The sequence below is a fragment of the Zeus faber genome (genome assembly GCF_960531495.2).
Source record: "Zeus faber genome assembly, chromosome: 1".
Lineage (NCBI taxonomy): Eukaryota > Metazoa > Chordata > Actinopteri > Zeiformes > Zeidae > Zeus > Zeus faber.
The window spans coordinates 30990284-31014219 of NC_137193.1; the positions used below are offsets into that span (position 1 = coordinate 30990284).

Here is a 23936-nt window from a genome sequence, read left to right on the forward strand (position 1 = left end):
GTGTTGCAATACGGTGATTACACAGTTACCTACATAAAAAAAACATTTTTTGCACTTTCAGTTCAAACACCACTTCAGACGCCGCTGTTGAAATGTAACAATTTCCTCACACTTCTGCCTCTGTGACTGAGCCACCGCAGCCTTTTCACCTAAAGTCTATTGAGAGTCCGATATCAATATGAAAAATCCGCCACGTTCGTCGGTAGCATTGGAAAGAATCTGCTTCATTTATCGCTGGGTGCCATCATGTTGCTAATATGTAATGTGCAATCACTCACCACAGCCACTTCCGTTTTGAGAGAGAGATTTGTGGGGTTGGGCCAGCCTGGTCTAATTACTGGCCTCTAAGGACTACGGACCCAACAGATACAAAACAAAAATAATTTTATTTTTTAACAAATGTTCCACACAGAAACAATAATAATAATAATTTAAAAAAAAACTCCACAACAACCTTTCTTTGTATTGTGCGTCAGGCCCCATTTCATGAGGAGACGTGTTACAGGCGCATGGTACAGGAGCAGCACTCAGTCATTCAGGATGCTTTGTGGAAAGGGCCGTGTGAGGTTACGCAGTCTGTGTTTGTGAAAGAAACACTTCCTCAAAAAAAAAAAAAGCAATATTTCGAGTGGAGCTGAAATCGTGACTTTCCTGTGTCTCGAATTCCTCCTCGGCCATCAAATAAGAAAGTGCTTCGGAAAGAAGTACTTTGCCCTTTCGCTATGGCGCCCGTTCTTGCCTAACTTGTTTATTTTTTTCCCTCTCCGTCAGCGAAGGAAACTCTGAATGTGTTTATTGGACCGTGGGGAGGCTTAACTGCCCACAGGGAGGGGGAGGCCAGAAAATGAGGATGTTTAATGATTACAAGATGAGATATGCATAGTTTAAAACCGGTCCGATATACCGGGGAGGAGAAAAGCCTCCTCTCACTGTGTTTTTAAATTTCACTTGGTCTGTTTTTCAAAGACCCACTTGTCCGACTTCCGAGTGTGTTTACCTCCAAATTCCTCCCGACCATGAAAACACTGTGGCCAATGTGCAGTGCATTTCCTCCCCGTGCATAAATACAGCACCGGCAACACCCCGTGTCTTGTGAAAACACACCATTCAGCCTTCATCCATCAGGCTCGGGGGTTTTAGCCACACCTTCCTCGGGAGTGGGGCTGGTTTGGGGTCATCTCGCACACTAACAAGTCCACCCCCCCCTTTGGCAGATGGAGGCTCCTAGGCGGCCTCCTCCAGCAGGGCGAGGTAGACGGTGGACTGGAGGAAGCGGGGGTAGCAGTCCGTGTCCAGCAGGGAGTAGATGCGCTTCTGGGCGTGGGACAGCGAGGTGTGAGACGGGGCCTGGAGCAGCTGCACGGTCAGCTCCCTGGTCTTACTGTCCAGGTTCACCTGGCGGGGCGGGAAAGGAGACGAGCGCGTCATTCACACACACACACACACACGCGCACACAAGTACAAACAAATACGCCTATTGCCTTCAACAACGAAACATTACTCCCCACGCTCAGTTGGAAACGTTCCATGTCGTCTTCACACCTCACGGCCGCGTGGTGCCGTGATGATGTGGTGTTTAGGTCAGGAGGTTTAAGTGAAGTTCCGGCCGGATTGCCATGACAACAAAGCTTTTTTTTTTTTTTTTCCAGTTTGCCTAGAGAGGCATACGATGCGTTTCCCCCACGACGTGTGAGGTTATGTTCAGTTTACTCAAGAGATCAGCTTTCCTGTTAGCACACAGATTCAAAGCGTACAATGCAGGGTACCACCACCACGCAAATAAGAGTTTTCATTACATCGGATTACTCTAAAAACATTTTTTAAGATTATTATTATTATTATTATTATTATTATTATTATTATTATTATTATTATTATTATTATAATAGCTTAGAGGCCTCTGGTTGCATTTATATATTTATACTGTGTGTGTGTATTCAGATATTTAGATCATATAATGATTATATTTATTTATTAATGTATTATTATATTATACGATTATTTTTTTTGAAATCGAGAACAGTATGACTCAGTATGACCGAAAACCTGCATGAAGACTGAAGTAGGAATGAAGTACACAGCCATTTCAATGTTTCAGACTTGCAATGCAATGTGCAATGTGCAAGTCTCATACTTTCAGACCTTGTTGTGAGAAATATTTCAGACCCAACACTTAAAATTGAGAAATCAAAGTGTAAATTCAAAGATGTAGGTTTAACAAATTAATGTTTTTTTTTTTTTTTTTTTTAATAATCGATCCAATGACTCCATTATTTTTCCAGTGTAGGTCATCATTAACTCACACTACAACATTTGTATCATGATGACAATAACACAAGAATGGTAAGAGGTACTTGTATTCGGCGGAAATCCTTTTGTTTTATTAAAAAAAAATTAAAAAAAATCCATTTTAAAAGGGTGGTGTACCTCGCGCGGGGACCCCGGCTGGATGTAGGTGGCACAGATGTCCTTGGCACGCCGCTGCAGACTGAAGTTGTTGGAGGAGTGCTTGTACTGCTCGCAGGCCAGGTAGAACTGCAGGTTCTCCTCGCTGAACTCTGAGCGCAGGAACGCTCCGAACACGGACAAGCCCGCTGGAGAAGGGGGGGAGGGGGGATAGTTTACCAAGGGTTTATCACCCACGTCACTTTCACCCCATGGAACGCTGGACACCACATCTGGAGCGTTCCCATAGCAGTTTCGAGAGCAAGGGATCACTGTGTGTGCGTGCGTGCGTGTTGGGGGTTTCGGGACCATGTGCTGACCCCGTGGTTACAACGTGCAATAGTTCACGAGTGGCGGCCGGATCGACTACGACCCCGAAATGACACTCGACGACGGGCAGCCACAGAGATTTTTTATTTATTTATTTATTTATTTTTTATTCCGTGGGCACAAGGGCACAGACTACACTCCATCGTCCCTGGCAATTTCTTGTAATTGCAGAACGGGGAGCAAGGAACATGTACAAGTTCCAGATACACAAGTAAACTCCATTCATAGGCCAAAGCTAACAACCTCATCTCAAACACAGAGAAGCAAGTGCATTCATCGAAACACGTCAAAAGAACTGTTACGCTGTGGAATCGGCACGATCTGTGCGACTTCGATTCTGATGTGGCAAAAACACAGTGCTCCGGACGGCACAAAAGAACAACAGAAACTGCCAGAAGCGGCTTGCGTCGCTTACATAACCTTTTCTTTTCTTAATCCTATTTTCCACGATGGCAGAACACTCATTCTCTCCTCCATTATTACCCCTGTTACCTCGGTTAAGACAGCTTCTAATCTTTCCCGAGCTTTACCCCAGGCTGTCCGACAGGACTAGTCTGAGTCTATTCTCTTTGGAGGCCGTGCTTTACAACCACCTCGCTGTTTACTATCTGTTCTATTCATAGCCGTGACCCGGCGGGTGAAGGGAGGCGCTTTATTGCATCGCAGACAGGAACTGGTGACGTCCGCCAAAAATGAAGCGTCACGCTGACGTCCCAGCCCAGGCATGCGGATTCAGATAGGGAAGGGCTCACCTCGACACCCCAGGAGGCTGTTCAGAGACTCTGCCCACTTGTCCAGCTCTTCTCGACTGAACTTTCCTTTCCTGTGGCCGACCTGGCTCCACTGCCGCATGAACAGGAGACGGGACCTCCTCTCTTTGGCACTGCCGTCGCGGAGATAACAAGATGTTGATAAATGCACTCACACTCACACTCTCGGTGAGGCATGCCTAGTTCCATTTAAAAAATAACTGTCTACAGTAGAAATCACCTGTCACTCTGCTCAACGTTGAATAAATTTGAGTTTGAGGAATGAGGACTCTGAAAAGGACAGAAAGGTTATTTGTTTTCTCCTCTTACACCACATCCTGCTCAATTGGTACGCTTGTGTCAATGTTTTCCTACCAAAATTCTTGAAATGCTTGTATACGCAAATCACCTTAACAATTGGCGTTTACCTGTGCAAACAGACTCTTCAGGTGGAGTTTGGCCGACGACAGCCGGGCTTTGGCGTTGTTTTGGGATTTGAAGGAGAAGGGGCTTGTGCAGGAGGGCGAGGAGGGGGAGGAGGGACAGGGGTTGTCCCTCCCCATGCTCTCTGTGCTGCCTTTGTCCGTGGGCACCAGCTGACCGTCGCTGTAGGCCCGGCAGCCTTCGCCGATGGGCCCCACGCTCAGGTGGTGCTTCTCCAGCTTGCTCAGCTCCGTTAAGTTCTCCACGCTGACACTCAGCTCCTTGGACAGCTCCCCCCTGCCGGCCCTGCCGGGGCTGGGCCCCACTTCCCGAATCATGGGAGGGAGGGAGGTGGATTTCATGGCCGGCTCGACCTCCTCCGGGCGCGGCGTGTAGATGCCGGACTCCCTCTTGCAGCTGGGGTCCTTCAGTGCCGCCTTTCGCCATGGCAGAAAGTCCAGGTCTAGAAGGGACCCTTCAGAGCTAAACCTACGCATCCTGCCCTCTAGTAAAGCCTTCACAGGAAGTTGGATCAAGGAGAGGGGCGGTATTGAGGTTTAAAAACAAACAAAAAATAAAAACTAAAATTAAAAAAAATACAATGCAAGCGTGAGAAGAGGAAGATTATGCGTCCAAGTCTACAGTGAAGCACAATCTATGAGGCAGGCAGAGAAGAGCAGTGGGAGGCTGGGGAGGAGATAAAATTGGATGATTAGAAAATGGGTCACAGCAGCACAGTGAATTGCCCCAAATTTCTGCTTGGTCTCACACACTAGAAAGGCGAGTACTTTATGTAACTGTTACAGACAATATCACAGTCAAAGGGCTGAACTTTGTTTTCAGTGTCAAAACGGCATCACCCAGCCTGTTCTCCAATGGTATTTCCTATGATATGATACAGTGGTGGCTTTATATCATTTAAAATTCAATTGCAATAGAGAATCTAGCGTAAACTGCAACTAGTGACAGATCTCCACAGAAACATGCCTATGTCGCGTTCTAATGACTGCGTGAACTCTAACTCCTGTTTCCAAAATAACCCAAAGCTCAGTCTGTATGTGTGTGTTTACTGGATCTGTTCTGCTGCCGATGTGTTCAGTTTAACATTTAACAAAGTCTATAATAGAAACATTGGCAAAGGGTTTAAGACAATGCCACTGTTGCATTTCTGTTGTTTTTTGTGCATTTTTTTTTTTTTTTTTGGTCATTGGAAATATTTGGATGTCTTACTCACAGTATTTCTTATTGAGAGTCGCTTCGGACAAAAGAAACGTGAGGTTTATGATCACCCCTTCCGCTTTCGGGTTCAATGACTTGTTTCTGAAAATGCAAATCCATATGCCTGTGTCGGGTGGATTAAATGACACGTCCCAGGATTACGTTCCAAACGGAGACTAATTCTATTTGCCCTCCTCTGATCCTCGATTTTCTTGCTTTTCTTGGGCCATTTGAGGTAGCGGAGGGACGTTTACAGGGGCTGCTGTTCAACGCTATGAACGCCCAATCCTGATCGACAGTTTACTGACCACTTGTTGCGTGTCGTCGGGAGAGGAAGACCCCCGCCACCAGGCGCGCACGCACACAACGCAACTATACCAAACGGTTGTTTCTTATAAAGTGTCAGCTAAAAATAATAATAAAATAAAGAATCAAATTTGGGATTTTTTTTTCATATATATATACAAAATTATCTCACGGATTTGCACTTTAATATTTGGCAACTTTTTTTTTTTTTTTTTCAATGTGTCAATAAGAAAGGTGTCCTTACCTGTTCCCCAAGCGCTGCTCTGGGAGCCGATCCGACGCCTTGTCAACAACAAGAAGAAGCGGCGTCGGTTTTCGCGCACACCGCTCCAAGCACATGGATCTTTATGCCTTTCTGTTCCAGGAGTTGAGCGTTGCGCTGGGAGGGTCCACGCAGTTTTTCCACTGTTTTTTTTTTTTCCTTGTTGTCTGGTTTGAGGTTTTTTTTTGTTTTTTTTTTTTTACGTCAGAAAGAAGCATTAAGGCGTCATGGCTGCGGCAGCCACACCTACGGTGGGTCCCGACTTGCCCGTCGCCGCAGACGGGACGAGGCGCTGCCTGGTCCTGATCATTCATTCACAAAACAGTGGGCGTGTCCGGACGACCACACCCCGTCGCACTTTTAACTTCTCTGCTGTCGACCGAGCGTTGCCGTCATGTGATTGACCGGACCGAAAAACAACAACAACAACAACAACAACAACAACAACAACAACAACAAAAACCCCTATCGGTTTCAAGAATGGCATTTGCTAGACGACTACGTGGAATTGACATAATTGAATACACGCAAAATGTTACGTAAAACAAGAATTTTAAAATGAAATGGAATAAGACAGAAAACCGTGAAGTATATATTAATAACAACTATACGACTTTCACTGATGTTACAACAAGCAGAAACAAACAAGCAAATAGAAAACTATTATTAAACTATTGTTGAAAAATCAATAATACGATTAAAACTAATATCACTGTGCTCCCCCGTTATAAATACAAGTTTTCTTCGTATTATAACAATTATTAAGTTACTATCATTAAGTCTATTACGACTCGGTGATAGAAATAAGCCTGGTGGTAGTTCTAGTAAGGCAAGCACAAACACGTAACAGTTAAAGAAGATAAATCAATGACGGTTGCTCACAAAGTTATAGATTCCTCATTTCTGTTGAATATGAGACGCCGCAATTGAAGAAAAAAAAAATCTGTTTTTAAAGAAAGATCGCCATGTGTTTTTTTTTTTCGTTTTCCTCGGGCGTTTGAAGTGGACACCCAAAATCTGTTCGTTTGTGGGTCCTTCGGTGATTTTGTGCTAGTGACTAGCTGGCCACGGATAAACTGGATGCCCTCACACAACACAACAGCAATTCTTCATGACAAACCACCCTTCAGAGGCGATGCTCGTAGTCGGTGACACATAAAAGCTGACACGGGCTGTCTTATTGAACAGACGCGACATTGTATTCTACCGGGGAGATTTAGCGTTAGCTAGTTAGCTGTGTTAGCCTCCCGATAATTGGGATTAGCTAACGTTAGCTAGCTGGCTAACAACAATAACAACGGACGAGCGGAGCGGTGTCCAGTGCAAACTGAATATACATAACCAGGTAGTGTTCTGTTTGGATCCGCTGTTGAATTTGCTCTCGTTTCGCTTGAATATAAATGGCACCATCGCGGTTACGATTGAGTCAAAACACAGGTTGTGAGAGTGAAATCTTGCCATATATGATAAAGATGTATTTCGTTTTTTTATTTAGAACCATGGCAGATTCGGGCACCACCATTGAAGTCACCGTAAAGACGTTGGACTCTCAGAGCAGGAGCTACACAGTCAAAGGCGAGGTAATGCCACACGACCTGATCAATAGCTTAGGATGGGATTTATTCCAGATGTCAGATGGTAGTGTCGATGTTTACCAGTATGATAGACGATGCTTTTAATCGTTTCAAGTTAATATGAATAAAAAGTTAATATTTTAGCGGGCTATTGTTATTGCTGGGATTTTTTTTTTTAAATCTTCCTGTGTTTTTCGAGCTAAAAGTATCTGGAACACAACAACTGCTGAACCCCGGGACATGGTCTTGTTAGAACTGGGGCGTTTCAGACATCTCGTGGTGCAAATTTTATCCACATCAATCTTCATATTCAAGAGGTTTATTTGTCATATACATACAGTCATACATATATGCAGTGAAATGTCATGGCACCCGGAGATTACGCACAATAAGCTCTAAAAATACTAAAATGTGCATATGTTGCAGGAATTAGTGGAAAAACCATTGCAAGTATTTTGGCGTACCTTGATTAGTTTGTGAAGCGAGACACTTTTGTTTCTTTCAATAAGGACATTTAGTGAAATAAAATACATATAAAATGTAAAGCTTGATCGGAATGACAAGAAAAGATTCATGGCAATGTTTTTATCCTTCTTTTTTAGATTGGCGCTATTTTAGAGATTTCTATGAACTAACTCCATTTGTCCTTCATTACTTTTCATATACTTGTTAACGCATAACTGACAGTTTTTATGAGCCGGACGTTATCAATAGGGAAAACTTTTACGACCCCACTTCTTTAATCTGATCGGCTAAGCGATCATAATGTGACATTGACAAGTGCAGCTGCTGTTTAGCTCGAGTCGCACGGGAGAGGAAAGTGGCGTCATACAGAGAAATTCAAGTGGCGTGCTCCAAACGATAATGTCAGTGAAGGCGCGTGTGGCAGTTTTGAAGCACCAGAGGGCAGATATTTAAATCGGCAACTCAGCCATGGCACTGAAATGAGGCGCTGAAATCTGCGTTGCGATACGGTCCGGTAGATATCGATCATATAGGAACCGGTGCCATAGTGATACCGGATTTCGGTACCCAGCGGGATGTTTAAAACGTCTGCGAGGGAGTGGAGGATACTGGGAGGTGGCTGCCCACCAGGTTCCAAGCAAAACAGTTAGCATGCAGCAGCTATCTAGCTATTCGCTATCTCTGAACACATAGGGAAACAATGAGCTAGTTTCCCAAGAAAATGGAGTACCCTTTAACCAAACCAGTGATGTTCACTCAATTTTATAGGTGGTGCCAATACACTCGGGGAAACCCTGTTATTATCTAATTTTAATTTTAATCTCTTTCTTAACTGCACTGTTTTCGGGGGATTAATAAAGTGTTGTCTTATCTTAATTACACAAACGTTTCGTTTCAGTTGACAGTGAAGGAGTTTAAGGAGCACATAGCCTCCTCTGTGGAGATCCCAGTCGACAAGCAGAGGTTGATCTACCAGGGCAGAGTGTTGCAAGATGAGAGGACCCTTACTGAATACAGTAAGTAATATATGCATTATTCCTATATATTGGGCCCTGTTCAGACCAGACACATTTATCCACATCCACATATACCCTGATTGTGTCTCGAGAGGGACTGCAGTCTTGCACAGCTTTAACGCCTGTCTAAAATGTGTCTTTGATGACCGTTTTTGATCCAATTTCTCTCCCGCACTTGATATATAAATGACCACACTATTGTCTTTCCTGTATGCCAACAATTATTCATTGTTGGCATTCACACTTCACCAAGAACGTGGTCTCCCGTGTAAGTAACCTCCTCTGAATGTGGTTTAGGTGACTGAATTCTCAATGCTTTCCACTGAGCACCCAGATGCAGTCTTATACCTACAAAGCTTGAAGTAGAGACATTTTATATCCTTTCGTGTCACTCTCAGACGTGGACGGTAAAGTAATCCACCTCGTGGAGCGAGCCCCGCCTCAGACCACCACGTCCGGCTCCCTGGGCGGTGGAGTGTCTGCAGCAGGGGCGGACGGAGGCCCGAGCACCAGCCACTCCTCCACCGCCTCGCAGGGGATGCCGCACGACCGCAACGGGAACAGCTACGTGATGCTTGGGACTTTCAACCTCCCTGTCAACATCATGGATCCCCAGCAGATACAGGTGCCACATTTCAGCAGATGCAATATCATTGTGTTTTTTTGCTAGAATAACTTTGATGTTTCTGTGTTGTTGTTTGTTGCAGATTGTAATAGTAACACTATACCATAGTTATATAACTTAGATAAGTAGTTGTTCATAGATTCTAGAGTCAGTCATACAGTTATTGGTCGAAATGTTATACATTTACATTACATTTAGTCATTTTGCAGACGCTTTTATCCAAAGCGACTTACAATTATTCAAACACCGACGGACGCAGCCATCAGGAGCAATTAGGGGTTAAGTGTCTTGCTCAAGGACACTACAGCATGCTAGCAGGAGGAGCCTGGGATCGAACCAGCAACCTTTAGATTACTAGACCACCAGCTCTACCGCCTGAGCTACCACCCCCATACTTTGATAATATCAGCCGAATTGCATTGATTTAATCGAGCATCAAAAAATTTGGCATTTGATACCAAATTTGTTTTATAGCTTTGCAGAGAACCTTTTAGCAGTATATGACCTTCAACGCAGTATTTACTGTATCAAAACTGAAAAAAATAAAATTGTTTAAGAACTGGTGAAGTCAATGTATCTGTGCCTCACATTTTGGATCAGTGGGTTTCAGATAAATAGTGTTCTATTGCATTGTAACGGCTGGGGCTTGCTCTCCAGATGTCCGTCCAGCAGATGATGGCCGGAGTTGGAGAAGCAGGAAGGAACGCCCGGGTCAGCACCAGTGCCGGGGTAAGGCGTGTCCCCCGTATCCCTTTTATTCTTTGTTCTTAGCTGTCCGGGGAAAACTTAAAATAAATGCTCCGTGTTCGCAGAGCAACGGATCCGTCGACGTGCACATCAACATGGACCAGTCAATGCAGAGCGAGCCGCGGATGAGGCTGCAGCTGGCTGAGAACCTGCTGAGAGACGCACAATCTCTAATCCACCGGCTGGAGGTAGAACGGTTGAAGAGTTTGAAAGATCCAGTGTTGACGCTAGAAATGTTGGGTTAACAGGGAAGGTAGTCAGTGCCACTGTGGTCGTGATGTTCTTTCAAAGAGCATGCGTTATTGAACAAAGTATTCAGGGAAAACAAAATGAATGAATGAATTTGAAACATTACATGGTAATTCACCTGTGTGTGTGTGTGTGTGTGTTGTGTGTTGTGTGTTGTGTGTTGTGTGTGTGTGTGCATTTAAACTCTCCTGGATGGGTTATAAACAATCAGAGAGGTTACAGATTATTTTCCTACAAAACCTGCTATTTCAAGGGAACTTTCTTATCACTTACGCCTTTTATATATTATTTTTTATATTTCACCACTGACAGTGGAAATAGTGGATGGCCCACTGAAGGCTACAGTAGAGGATACCCTGAACTCAAAAGTGTCTTCCTGGTTTCTAGGGCCAGTCTAGTGAAGGCGGCTCTCAGCCGGAGGCCGCTCGGCCCTCCTCTCCCTCCCAGCCCTCCTCCTCCGATGACCTAGGAACGACCAGGACGACTTCGTCACAGCCCATGGACACCACCCCCCCCGCCCCCACGGCCATGCCTCCTCCCTCCTCCTCTTCCTCCTCCTCCTCCTCTGCCACCCAAACTGAGGGGCCACCCCACTCTGGCCCCAAGTAAGACCACCTCTTTTGTTTTTTTAATTATTTTTTACCCTTTCCTCTTGCAGTCTAAACCTATGTCGTCACCACGTTTGTTTTGTTTTTTAATCTTGCATTCCCATTCTGCTGGTGTTCCCAGCCACCCGAGCCCAGGTGAGTTTGTGGAGGTTCTCTCCGAAGTGAGGCGGGTAGAGGAGCGGTTGCGGCCGTTCATCGAGAGGACCCACTCCATCCTGGGCGCGGCCACGTCAGCAGACTACAACAACAATGTGAGGTTTTATCTACACAACTGCACACGACTGACATAAAAATGATGTGATTCCTGCAAGGGCCGAGCAATAGTGTCTTTTTTCAAATATAGGTATAGATGTCCTTTTTTCAATCGCACGATGTCATGTCGCCCTTGCTTGGAGAAAACTGTAGTATTTCTGTCTCTTTCAGCCCTAATTGTGACCCAGTCCTCAGGAGATGGCACTCCATTCTGATGCAAAACTCTGCAATCTTTTGTATTTTCTTACAGATTCGGGAGAGGGAGGAGGGTCAGCGCACTCTCAACCTGGTTGGAGATGCTCTTCGTCTCCTGGGCAACACCTTAGTTGCCCTTGGCGATTTGCGCTGCAATCTGGCCTCCAGCCCTCCGCGACACCTCTACGTGGTACGACCCATGGCCCACTATGCCTCCCCAGTGCTGCTTCAGGCTGGTCTGCCGCACATGCCCATCCCAGTAGGTTTCAACGGCTTGTTACTTCATATCAAAATAACTTTATATCAACACATAAGTATTGTTTAAATTATTGTAATTTTTGTTTTTTGTGATAGATCAACCTCGGGACTACAATGACAATGACATCTAATGGGGCACCAACAGCTGAAGGACAAACGCAGCCCCCCCAGGCCGCTAGCCAGTCAGATCAGCAAGGCCAAGCCCAGGCACCGGCGGGTCAGAGTAATGGTGGCAGCCAGCAGCCCGGGCAGGGTCAAGGAGGCCCGAGGGTGATCCGGATCACCCACCAGACCATGGAGCCTGTGGTCATGATGCAAATGAACCTTGATGGTAGGAGAACTTGCCTGGAGTTCAAAAGACATCCTTTCCATCGCTATCTACCAGTTAAAGGGAATTTCCAGTTTTTGGGCAAGTTTCACAAGAGCTCAGCTAGTTGCTTCTCTCAACAGCCTGGCATTGAGCTGACACAGTTAGCATGCATCAGCCCACTCACAATCTCAGCACTGGACACAAAGGGATGAAATTGGTGTGGACTCTCTTCTCAATCTAGGTAACATAGACAATGAGCTGGTTTCCCAAGAACATGGTGTAACCCTTAACCAAACCAGTGATGTTAACTCAATTTTAGAGTGGGCCAATTGCACAAAATAATAGTAGGTCTATGTGTTTTTTGTTTGTAATAACAAAAGAAAAATTTCAAGCTTCGCTCAAGTCACAGAATGTGCTGTGGTGTTATTGTATACAATTTTTTAGTGTGGGCCCCCCCAAACTGCTTAATTTCATTGTTGGCACCAGATCTACATAATATGGGTGTTTTGGTGAGCCAAGGAGAGTTCTCATTTTGTGAAAGCAGCTCTCAGCATGCAATATTGCAGCTGTAAACCCATCCCAGATTGCGGTTATGTGGGATTGAAATGGTCCCACGAGAACACCCAGACACAACTGAAACTGGATTTTAACTTGTGCAATAGTTTCCCAATTGACAGGCTGCGTTTACAGTATTTGTCCAATGCTGCCATCTTGTGGTGTAGTTAGTCACAACTTATTTTTTAGAACAATCAAGTTTTCCTTTTATTCGACTTATTTAAAATGTAGTAGATTCTCCTCACAAGTCTCCAGGTTGTCCCCTAGGGTACGATGAAGAACACTGAATTTGAATCAGGGCCTTCAATCGATTAAAATATTGAAACGCGATTTATTGCATGATTGTCCATAATTCGCAAATAGTAAATTAATTGCACATTTTTTATCAGTTCAAAATGTACCTTAAAGGGTTCTTTTTTTCCAAATGTTTAATACTCTCATCAACATAGGAGTGGACAAATATGCTTTAATTACGGAATGTATGTCAATTGGAAATCAATTAACAACCCAAAACAATGACAGATATTGTCTTGAGGCAAACTTAAGCCCAGCAAATATAAAATACTAAAATGTCCCAGTTTTCCACATTCACTTCCAAATTTTCCCGGTTTTCACCAAAATTTAAATAATAATAATATTATACTTGTTTTCAGCTTTTACATTGACATTTATCATGTTCTGTCCCACTCATTACTTAACCCAATAAAAATAAAAAAAACAATGCACCAACTGTGAATTGAAAACTGATTTGTCTATATGTGTGTCAATCAGTCAATGTGTCGTTGCCAAGCCTGTTGCTAGTCAATCATCAGCGCTGTGAGCCACAAGCGCAGGCTGCCTTTGAGACTTGTGGCTCTGTCTGGCCAAATATGTCTTATCTGCCTATGGTGCGTACATAAGCGCACATACCTGCCGGTTTCACCGGGATTCTCCTGTTGTTAACCCTCTCTTCTTTCCCCGTAAAAAATAGATGAACCCCCCCCCCCCGTTACGTTAATGCATCAAAAAAATGTTAAAACTAATTTGTATTCACATGTTATTATCGCGTTAACGTTCACAGCCCTAATTTGAATATAAAGCTCTCTGATCTTCTCTTTCTCTCTGTGTGTTTGCAGGTGAGTCTGCCAGTGGGCCACAGGTTCCAGGTCAGCCAAATCCTGCAGGTCCTGCACAGCCCGGTAAGCCCCTCTGCGTTCATGTCCTACCTGTTTAGAAAGGTAGGATGGGCCATCCAGCCATTGGTACTTGGGGGGGGGGGGGGAACATTTATTTATTTTTTTTACCTTGCAAAATAATTTGAGACGTGATGGCCGAAGTTCAAATAGTTCCAACTTTGACCCAGTTGATACTGGCGATTATCAAAACTGACACAATCAAAAATACATCTCTCTTTAAAGATTTAAATATATACATATAGAAATATATATTTATTTTCATTAAGGGATGATAAAGACAGTCGTGGGGTGGGGACGGGACGGAGAAGGTATTCCCGTTACGCACGGTTACACACAGTTATTTTGTTGCATTCAATTAAAAAACAGTAAAATAAATAAGTCTACAAAAAACGCACACTTTGTTTGGATAAAAGATCGCTCTGATCTGAGCTGCGGATCGCGCTCCACAATTTTTCCAGATCGACAATGCATTTCTTTGCGTGCATTTGCGAATGTAGGCTAAAATAAATAAATGAATCATGTTGAATAGTTATTCAGCTATAAAAATATTAGAGAACTGCCTGGTTTTACCCCCACGTGATGGCGGTCTGACATAGCGAGATGATGGTATCTGCAAAGTGGCATCTGAAATGAAATCTAATTCCGCTGCGGGGCTCATATGTACAATGTGCGCGCATTATGGTACAGGGCAGGATGCGGACATCGTGGGCACAAAAAAATCCCGATGATAGGCCCGCCTCTAAATATGTAGAGTTCTGAGAACGCGAAACTCCTGCAGTGCACACCGCCACGTTTACATCACTAATATTCATCAATAAAATAGGCATGTTCTTTTTTGGCCTTTGATGAGGTATAAATGGATATATTAACATTGGCAGCCATCTTGAATTTCATTCTGAGGTGTTGTTTTGTTGCTCTAAGAGTAAAGTAGCATGTTTTGTTTAGGCTCCACGCCGGTCCACATCCCAGGGCTCCCACCAGAGTTCATGCAGGCCATCATCCACCAGATCTCCCACCAGGCCGCGGCCATGGCAGCAGCCACCGCGGTGGGCCAACCGGGTCAAATGCCGCCAGGCGCCGCAGCCGGCTCCCCCTCCGCGGAGGGAGCCCCTCCCCCGCAAACCCCTTTGCCAGCGCAGGCCAGGGTCGTCATCACCAGACCGTCCTTCTCCCCCCGCCCATCCCAGCCTGTCGGAACCACCCGAGGGACCACCATCAACCTCAGGGCAGCGGTGCCCCCTACAGCAGGGCTCCAACCAGGGCAGGTGAGGCAGGAGGATGATGTGAGATGTAGACACCGAGATTGGAAGAGAAGTGAATGAACCATGGCTTCATGTTGACCTCCCCTGCAGCAGGGATCTCCTTCCCCTCTCACCCAGATGATCAGCGGTCTGGTTGGGCAGCTCCTGATGCCAGGGCAGGCAGGTGAGTGGCAGCTCCACTCCACAAAGTCATCAATACAGTTTGTGCAAAGGCACAAGTCAAATATAAAATTTGATTTGATTTGTTGTGTCCCCCGCCTCCCCACACTTTTTCATCTCAGCAGGCGACCCAGTGTCCACCTCCTCTTCTTCCCACTCCTTCACTTTCTCTACCTCTTCCTCATCGGACCCCTCCTTTTCCACCGGTCCCTCACCCCTCACCACGGCCACGAGTACCTCCGGTCAGATGCCCACCCACAACTCCACGGGCCAGCCACCGGAGGGGGGCTCCGGGGGAAACCTGGCCCAGCTCCTGGGCTCCCTATTGGGTGGAGCGGCCGGACCAGGTGGGGGCGTGCCACCCTCCATCACTGTGACGTTGCCTGGTGTGCCCGGCTTCTTCCAGGGCATGACTGATTTAATACAGGTAAGCGCATGGAAGCTGTAGAACTGAATAATATATAATATAAGGGCAGAAAAGGGACATCATATGCTACTGGCTGGTTTAAATTAAATCACTCCCAGTTATTGGATAATTTTCTTTTTTATTTTAAACACGTACAGCACTCTAATAGAATTAGTTGCTTGTCAGAATGAGAAAAATAGTAAAATGTGTTTTTATTTATAGAATATAGTGTAAAATTGATTTAGGAAACATGGTGTTCACATTAAAGTGAATAAAAAGAATAGAAATATGTCTCATTTCATGCAACATTTTTTAACATTTCAATGTGTTCTAATTGACCCTCTGACTTTGATTTCCCACCGGTCAGCAGCCTACCCAGGCTCCTGGCACTCCCAGTGCTCCTCCACCCACAGGCCCTCCTCCCCCTCCTCCTCCCCCACCTCCCCAGGCCCCGGGCGGAGTCGGCGGTGGGGACTCACTGAGCCCAGAGCTGTTCACGGGCATCGTCCAAGGCGTGCTCTCCACCATGATGGGCTCGCTAGGGGCCCAGCAGGGGAATGGCGAGAGCATCGCCCAGTTCATCCAGAGGCTTTCCCAGACCAGCAACCTGTTCACCCCAGGCTCCGGGGATGCAGTGGGTGAGAATATCCCTAAGTTATAAGTAATGAAGTTCAAAATTGCATTGCAGCGACATGGACGTTCTGTATAACATTTAGCTGTATATGTTAATCACCTCATGGTAGCATCAGTTGGGATTTTCTTTCTCGCTTCTTCTGAATAAAATATAAAGGTGGTTGAAGTATACTAAAATAAACTTGTCTGGTTCAGTGTAGGTGCGGTGGTGCGATGCTCCTTTGCTCTCAACCAGCGTTTCCATTATCCGGTAATTACCGGTTTTTGACAGGGAAAATCTGCTCAAGTCTGACATTCAAATTTCTCCGCTCATAATGTCCGGTAAAAATAATTCAGCACAATTATAATTTGTGCTGGCCGATAAAACAACGATAATTATCGCTATATTTATAGTGTTAACTGGCAGGACCTATTTTATTTTAAATATTATTATAAAATTATATACATCTACATGCCTTAAAAGGGACCAAGCTGGGAAAGATGTACAGCAGGTTAGGGTGATGAAGGATAATGATGGGAATGTGCTGACTGTTGAGGAGTATGTGTTGAGAAGGTGGAAGGAGTACTTTGAGGAGTTGATGAAAGAAGAAAATGAGAGGGAGAGAAGAGTGGAAGATGTGGGGATAGTGGATCAAGTAGGGCAGCAAATTAGCAAGGATGAGGTGAGAACAGCATTAAAGAAGATGAAGAGTGGAAAGGCAGTTGGCCCAGATGACATACCTGGGGAAGCATTAAATTGTTTAGGTGAGATGGAGGTGGCGTTTCTAACGAGAGTGTTTAACACCATCCTGGAAAGAGAGAGGATGTGGTGTCAAGAAGTGTACAGGTACCCATCTTCAAGAATAAGGGAGACATACAGAGCTGTAGTAACTACAGGGGAATAAAGTTGATCATCCACAGCATGAAGCTATGGGAAAGGGTAGTGGAGGCTAGGTTAAGAGGAGAGGTGGGGATCAGCGAGCAGCAATATGGTTTCACGCCAGGAAAGAGTACTACAGATGCAATGTTTGCTTCAAGAATGCTGATGAAAAAGTACAGGGAAGGCCGGAGGAAGTTGCACTGCGTCTTTGTGGATTTAGAGAAAGTGTATGATTGGGTGCCAAGAGAGGAAGTGTGGTATTGCATGAGGATGTCGGGGTTGGCAGAGAAGTACGTAAGAGTGGTACAGGACACGTATGAGGGCAGTCAGACAGTAGTAAGGTGTGCAGTAGGTGTGACGAAGGCATTCAAAGTGGAGGTGGGATTGCATCAAGGATCAGCTCTGAGCCCTTTCTTGTTTGCAATGGTGATGGACAGATTAACAGATGAAATCAGGCAGGAGTCTCTGTGGACTATGATGTTCACGGATGACATTGTGATCTGTAGCAAGAGTAGGGAGCAGGTTGAGGGGAGCCTGGAGAAGTGGAGGCATGCATTAGAGAGAAGAGGAATGAGAGTCAGCAGGAGTAAGACACAATACATGTGCCTGAATGGGAGGGAGGGTGGCGAAAAGCTGAGAATGCGAGGACTGGAGGTGGAGAAGGCGGATGAGTTTAAGTACTTGGGGTCGACCATCCAAAGCAGCGGAGAGTGTGGGAGAGAAGTGAAGAAGAGAGTACAGGCATGGTGGAGTGGGTGGAGAAGAGTGTCCGGAGTGATCTGTGACAGAAGGGTTCCAGCAAGAGTGAAGGGGGAGGTCTGCAGGACGGTAGTGAGATCAGCTATGTTGTACGGTTTAGAGGCGGTGGCACCAACAAAAAGGCAGGTGGCTGAACTGGAGGTGGCAGAGTTGAGGATGTTGAGATTTTCATTGGGAGTGACAAGGATGGACAGGATTAAGAATGAGTACATTAGAGGGACAGCTCAGGTTGGACAGTTTAGTCAAAAAGTGAGAGAGGCCAGATTGAGATGGTTTGGACACATGTGTAGGAAAGATGCGAGTTACATTGGGAGAAGGATGCTGAGGATGGAGCTGCCAGGCAAGAGGAAAAGAGGTTTATGGATGTGGTGAGGGAGGACATGCAGGCGGTTGGTGTAAGGGAGGGAGATGCACAGAACAGAAGGTATTGGAGGCAGATGATCTGCTGTGGCGACTTCTAACGGGAGCAGCCGAAAGAAGATGAAGAATGCTTATCAATTGTTTTAAGCTCAATATACCCAGAAAATATTTGACCAGAATCTCTCCCATTTTTTGGGGAACTTGAACTCTCCCAGGGCACGTTGACCGGCACCAATTTTTTCTCATCATCAACTCTGCTCTTGACTGAGGCAGGAGTGTAGGCCAGAAAGGCTGTTTTAATACATATCCGCGAAAATACACACCCCACCAGGGTCACTTACAGTCCGTCCGTCTCCCTCAAGGCTTCTTCGGTGATCTGCTGTCCCTGGTGTGTCAGAGTTTCTCCATGGCAGACATGGTGCTGCTGCTACACGGCAACGCCCAGCCGCTGAGCCGCATCCAGCCGCAGCTCCAACACTTCTTCGCTGACTACTACCTCCAGGGCTGCGAGCCCACTGACGCCAACATCGCCGTAAGTTCCCGACCCTCTCCAAATCTAGCGACTAGTGTAAATGCAGCTCAACCGGCTCCTAGTTGACTTTGACTTATTTATTCATTTGTTTTGGTATTCCCAACAAGTCGTCCTTCCTGTTTCTCGACAGAATGCGGCCGAGGACCTCATCAACGGTCTGGAGGAATACATCGCCGAGAGCTTTGTAAGGGACGCTGCCGAAATTAAACCAACAGCGCTCACAGGACCATTCGTGTCAATGTTTGTCTCTTTGTTTGTTTTGTCTGAACAGGCCACCGTAACCGTACAAGAAGGAGTGGACATCATCCAGACCAACATGTCTTTCCTCAGACAGCAGTTCACACGCATGGCCACACACATCCTGCGCTGCAATGGTGGGAGAGTCGATCTGATCCACTACCTCCTAGTTATGAGGAAAAAAAGAGCCCCCCCCCCCTTTCTTTTTAATAATTTTTCAATCTTTTTACTTCTTGTAGATCACACATTCGGCCCCCGCCTGCTGTTGCTATGCACCCAGGGCCTGTTTGAATGTCTGGCCCTGAATCTCTACTGTCTGGGCGGCGAGCAGAGAGCCCTGACTGCTGTTATCAACCACCGCATTGTGAGTACTAGAGCCCCACCAATTCCAAATTTTTGTGATCGATGCCGATCCTGATTTTGGAGAGTCCTAGTACACCGATTACCCATCTTTTGACCAATATTTGTCAAAAAAGTGCAAAATTTTTTAATCAATTTGAAAAACATATATTTTATATAAGTTTCTATATTTGATAACATTTAACTTATAACCAAACAAATAAATAAAAATAAACACACAAATAACTTTTTGATAGACCGTTTTTTTTTTAAAGATGATATTAAATTATTTTTTTATTTTTTTCCAAGTTTCAGTGCACGCATCATCACTTCTGAAATGAATTAGTTTTCCAAGTTTCCCATGAACACAGCGTCGCTTCCTTGAGAGCCATGTCTAAACGCGAATGTTAACAAACTTGGATGGATTTATAATGCCTAGTTGGACTTCTGCACTTATTTTGGTGAGTAACTTAAAAGTAGTATAAAACAAGTACAGGATAAATAATCAATGTATTTTTGTTTATAACACTTATTTAAAAATCGGAACACTTTGGCTGCATAACGATGCCGATGTGGTCAAAAAAGTCAAATAATGACCGGCCGGTCAAGTACACCTCCTTCCTCCTAGTTAGATTAAACTGGTATAACGATGCAAATTTTAGGATGATGGTGGCTGATGCCAGGATAAATTGGAGTATTGTGTAAAATATGAAATGAGGTAAAAATACAATATCCACATCGTAACATGGCGCATACGGAAATGAATCGATTTTCAGATTTTGGGTTACTGCATTTATTGTGTGTGTGTGTGTGTGTGTGTGTGTGTGTGTGTGTGTGTGTGTGTGTGTGTGTGTGTGTGTGTGTGTGTGTGTGTGTGTGTGTGCGTGTGTGTGTGTGTGTGTGTGTGTGTGTGTGTGTGTGTGTGTGTGTGTGTGTGTGTGTGTGTGTGTGTCATTGAAAATGTTATATCAGACTACTAGGTTTTATAATGAATACAATATGACACCAGACATTTTTGGTCACAGCTTGGGTTGGGTTAGGTCATCACCATCATTCATTTGGACATTGTGTATCACGGTTTCATGACTGAAAGACAATATATTATTGCTCATCGTCTTGGCAATTGGTGCGGACACTATGGGAATAAACCTACCCCAATGAGTTGAATGGAGGCCGTCTGTTTTGCACAGAGGAGGATGTCGGCTGAGGTCAACCCCAGCCTTGTCAACTGGCTGACCAGTATGATGTCCATGAGGCTCCACGTCATTCTGGAGCACAACCCAGTAACCGAGGACCAGATCCAGCACTATGTCATCTACACACAGGTAGTAAACCCCGACCTGGAAAAAGAGTACGCCAACACCAGCTCCCCCCATAGAAAACCTACCATGCCACTTGAAGCTGGTTGTGGTCCTAACATTGTAATGTTTTTAAAAATACATAATCACCTTCTGGGACATTTCATCAATCAAAGCTTTTCAGTTGTATGTGGAGATGATAGGGTTTCTGATTTCTATTTCCCAGAGCGAGTCCACCCAGAGGACTGAGGCAGCGGAGGCACAAGCCGAACCGCAGGCGCAGAGCCATAATGTCGAGGTGAGCTTTTGTCCTTTTTGGCAAAAACAACTTAATGGCTGTTGATCTTGTTGACAAGATATTAGAGCGAGTTTTATTTCAAATCTAGAGTTTAGAGGTTCATATTTCAGTTGCCAGGAACCATGGTTAGATCAATACCCAGCTCTGGTGCCATGATACACCAAGTGTATCATGCCCTTTAGAAACACCTTGGTAAATGGCAAAGAAGGCTTTTTAAGGAGAGTAAAAAAACATTGAGATACATGCATTTATATATTTTTTATTTTGTAAAAAATATGTATTTTGCTTATTCACGTATGTTTATTAAGTTGAAAGAATTTAGTTAATTTACTTGGCATCATGTCATTGTCCCAGCTACCGGATGTAAACCTTGTACGGTGTGATATTACATAAAATTGAGTAATTATTGTCGTAATAAATTCTTCACAATTGCTGAGCCCGCCTGTAATTCCACGCACACCCCGTCAGATGGACGAGTCCCCGTCACCTGCGCCGGTCACCACAGCAGAGGACGCCATGGCCGTGTCAGAGGAGCGGCCCTCGCCCGAGGAGAACAGGCCGCCCGGCAGAGCGTCCTTGCTGGAGGCTCCGGCGCCGACGGGAAGGGACGAGCCCGGGGCTGAGGTGGAGTCCTGGGCAGCAGCCATGCCACCGGTAACAACATTGTTTTCTCACGAAGGTTCCAAAATGGTGTCGTGATCTGATGATAATCTAATTTCATGACCGTTTACCTCCACCGATAAACAACAACCCGTCATAATGGATTTAATATCCAGCCCTGTTTGGGAGTTGGGTAGATTGTCCTTTCTACCTCCACCCGCTGACAGAGCAGGTTGTTGAAATAGTCCCCTCAGCCGCCGCCCCCTTGTCACTGGGAACGTTGTCCGCCGGCAGGAATGGGTTCCCATCATCCGGCACGACATGCTGTCTCAGAGGAAGATCAAGGCCCAGCCGCCGCTGTCCGACGCCTACCTCCACGGGATGCCCGCCAAGCGGAGGAAGGTGAGGCCCCTCGGCACGCCCGGTCATCCCAGGACGGTTTCTCTCCGTCCTCTTTGTCTTTTACTTTTTGCGGGTGACGAGGCAGAAATCTCGCACACAAAAGTTCTGACACGATCGGGGCCAAATGCTTTTTCCGCCGGTAAACGGTTCTTGGGTGTTGGGATTATTTTGTGTATTGTTAATCGCTCGACATTTCGAAAGCGCTGATTTTAATTTTTTTTAACGATTTATAGTTGATTCGGTTTTTCAGTTTTTAACACGGTGAGAACATACAAAGTTCAATAAATAACTAATAAATAACAAAAGTCTCTTCACGAGAGACAAAATAATACAAATTGGATAAGTGCCGAGAAAAGAATGTATACAAAAAGAGTGGCGAGTAGTATTGATTTTTATTTATTTTCTTTGTTAGACCTCCCAGTGTGAGGGGCCCCACCTCTCCCTCTCCGACGCGGTGAGTCGAGCCGCTCGCACGGCCGGCGTCCGCCCCGTCACGGCTCCCAGCAGCCTGCAGGGAGAGCTAGAGATGCCTGAGCTTCAGGAGGCCTACGCGGACCAGGTAACGACGCCGGTGTACGAGTCAGAGCCTGGCCGCGTGCCAGATCGTATCGCTTGGACCCGTAAAACTCCATCTTTTGATTGCATTTCTGAACCACCTCGCCCCCTGCTGTGTCCCTGGGGAGAGAAGCGGCGCTAAGTGGGTTTGTAGCAAAATCAACTACATCACCTCTTTTGGAATTTGGTATTAAACGAAAGGGCGACGTCAGTGGCTGTGAATGAAGAGAATTATTATTATTATTGTATAGCTGGCATAGACAATATTTTGGATTTAGTGATGATTTACATGGGAACCGCTCTGGATGTAGATACGTAATACAATTGAATAATTGCGTTGAAAAGCTGAATATGAATAGCATCATTTGAAATTGAATTGATTCGTTTGGAACTGAATTCCAATAAACTTCAAACTGAATGTAATATTAATGAAGGAGTGCTCCACCAGCCTGCGTCAGGTCTATCTTACGCTATGCAGAGCGCTGGGTCACTGCGAGGAGGATTTGTAACGTTTCCAAGGTTAGATAGAGAGCTTTAGCCAATGTTTATAATTTGTTTCTAAAGAAACCTTGTGAGCGGACTCTAAGGGAATTTCACAAATGTTCTGATCATGATATATGGCTTTGTCTGCAATTCCCGATAGCTTACCACAATTGGTTGAACGTGAATAATAAGATATTCATTCCTGTTTCCTTCACGTCACTTCCCATCGCAGGTAAAAAGTGACATCAAGGAGAGAGTGCAGGACGACCCCAACTACAGCTCCCAGCAGTTCCCCAACACGCACCGCGCTTTCTCGCTGGAGGATTCCTAATCCCACATCCCACTGGTTCATCCTCTCACGGCAGCAACCGCTTCGTACCCAGTCTAGACATTCACCCAGGATCTGGCAGACAAGCCCCCCCCCCCCCCCGCCCCGGAAACAAGCGCTGGGAGGGCTGATTTGTCACCAGTGCGTTTTAGGTTGTTGAACCAGCCTCTTGGGAACATAGCGTAAATCCATTCTATGTTGAGTGTATTATATATGAGACTGAATTGTAAATTGCCACAAATTGTATATTGTAACGTTCACATACGTAAAATGTCATCGCTCCATGTTAGCGCCAAGTCAATTAAGTGGCGTTTCTTACCATAACATTGGATCTCCATTTCTTTTAAACTTGTTGCCCATACCAAGTCTTACTTATTTGTATTTTTTAGGAATTTAAGATGTCTATTAACATTTGTCCAATTCAGAGGATGGAATACGAGTTTTCTTCTTCAGTTGAGAATACAAGAATTGCTATGATCAGGACCGTAGCGCTGATAGGTGACTGTCTAATGCTATTTTCGGCGGGCATAGCAGCAACTTATAGAACTTTTTTTTTTTTTAATAAACTGTGAATGCATAGTATGTATTAGAAGAAAATGCTTCTTACAGTCCACATTAGAAATAAATAATAGTGAGAAAAGACAGTCCTCCATTTCACTCATTT

At 45.1% G+C, this 23936-nt stretch overlaps 2 protein-coding genes across 5 annotated transcripts; one reads left to right on the forward strand and one right to left on the reverse strand.

The window, feature by feature from the left end:
• Positions 1 to 461: 461 nt before the first annotated feature.
• LOC307242830 (uncharacterized protein) lies at positions 462 to 5997 on the reverse strand. The gene is made up of 6 exons (XM_080017424.1): positions 5716 to 5997; positions 3953 to 4634; positions 3766 to 3815; positions 3528 to 3658; positions 2428 to 2594; positions 462 to 1395 (listed from the first exon to the last, which is right to left on the reverse strand). Exons 2-6 carry the CDS (start codon positions 4442 to 4444, stop codon positions 1225 to 1227), a joined length of 1011 nt encoding a protein of 336 aa, XP_079873550.1. The 5' UTR covers positions 4445 to 4634; positions 5716 to 5997; the 3' UTR covers positions 462 to 1224.
• A 785-nt stretch (positions 5998 to 6782) lies between these two features.
• On the forward strand, positions 6783 to 23899 carry bag6l (BCL2 associated athanogene 6, like). Of its 4 annotated transcripts, none has more exons than XM_080006420.1 (25): positions 6783 to 7078; positions 7229 to 7313; positions 8671 to 8788; positions 9187 to 9413; positions 10071 to 10142; positions 10226 to 10348; positions 10797 to 11014; positions 11139 to 11268; positions 11520 to 11723; positions 11819 to 12053; positions 13703 to 13765; positions 14708 to 15027; positions 15115 to 15187; positions 15306 to 15610; positions 15957 to 16227; positions 18563 to 18732; positions 18863 to 18916; positions 19004 to 19106; positions 19209 to 19333; positions 20499 to 20633; positions 20833 to 20904; positions 21373 to 21558; positions 21799 to 21906; positions 22319 to 22465; positions 23177 to 23899. In XM_080006420.1, exons 2-25 carry the CDS (start codon positions 7233 to 7235, stop codon positions 23273 to 23275), a joined length of 3639 nt encoding a protein of 1212 aa, XP_079862546.1. In that variant the 5' UTR covers positions 6783 to 7078; positions 7229 to 7232; the 3' UTR covers positions 23276 to 23899. The 4 variants fall into 4 exon arrangements, with proteins under 4 accessions (XP_079862546.1, XP_079862548.1, XP_079862547.1 ...); XM_080006422.1 differs by having other exon boundaries at positions 15960 to 16227; XM_080006421.1 differs by having other exon boundaries at positions 15309 to 15610.
• Positions 23900 to 23936: the final 37 nt, after the last annotated feature.

Excerpts from the sequence above, each read along its gene's own strand:
- LOC307242830 (XM_080017424.1), bottom strand. The coding sequence starts at position 4,444 with ATGCGTAGGTTTAGCTCTGAAGGGTCCCTTCTAGACCTGGACTTTCTG. Across the intron at positions 3,816-3,952 it reads TGAAGAGTCTGTTTGCACAG|AGTCCTCATTCCTCAAACTC; the intron begins GTAAACGCCAAT and ends TGTCCTTTTCAG. Across the intron at positions 2,595-3,527 it reads CAGCCTCCTGGGGTGTCGAG|CGGGCTTGTCCGTGTTCGGA; the intron begins GTGAGCCCTTCC and ends CCCCTTCTCCAG.
- bag6l (XM_080006420.1), top strand. The coding sequence starts at position 7,233 with ATGGCAGATTCGGGCACCACCATTGAAGTCACCGTAAAGACGTTGGAC. Across the intron at positions 7,314-8,670 it reads GCTACACAGTCAAAGGCGAG|TTGACAGTGAAGGAGTTTAA; the intron begins GTAATGCCACAC and ends GTTTCGTTTCAG. Across the intron at positions 21,907-22,318 it reads TGCCCGCCAAGCGGAGGAAG|ACCTCCCAGTGTGAGGGGCC; the intron begins GTGAGGCCCCTC and ends TTTCTTTGTTAG.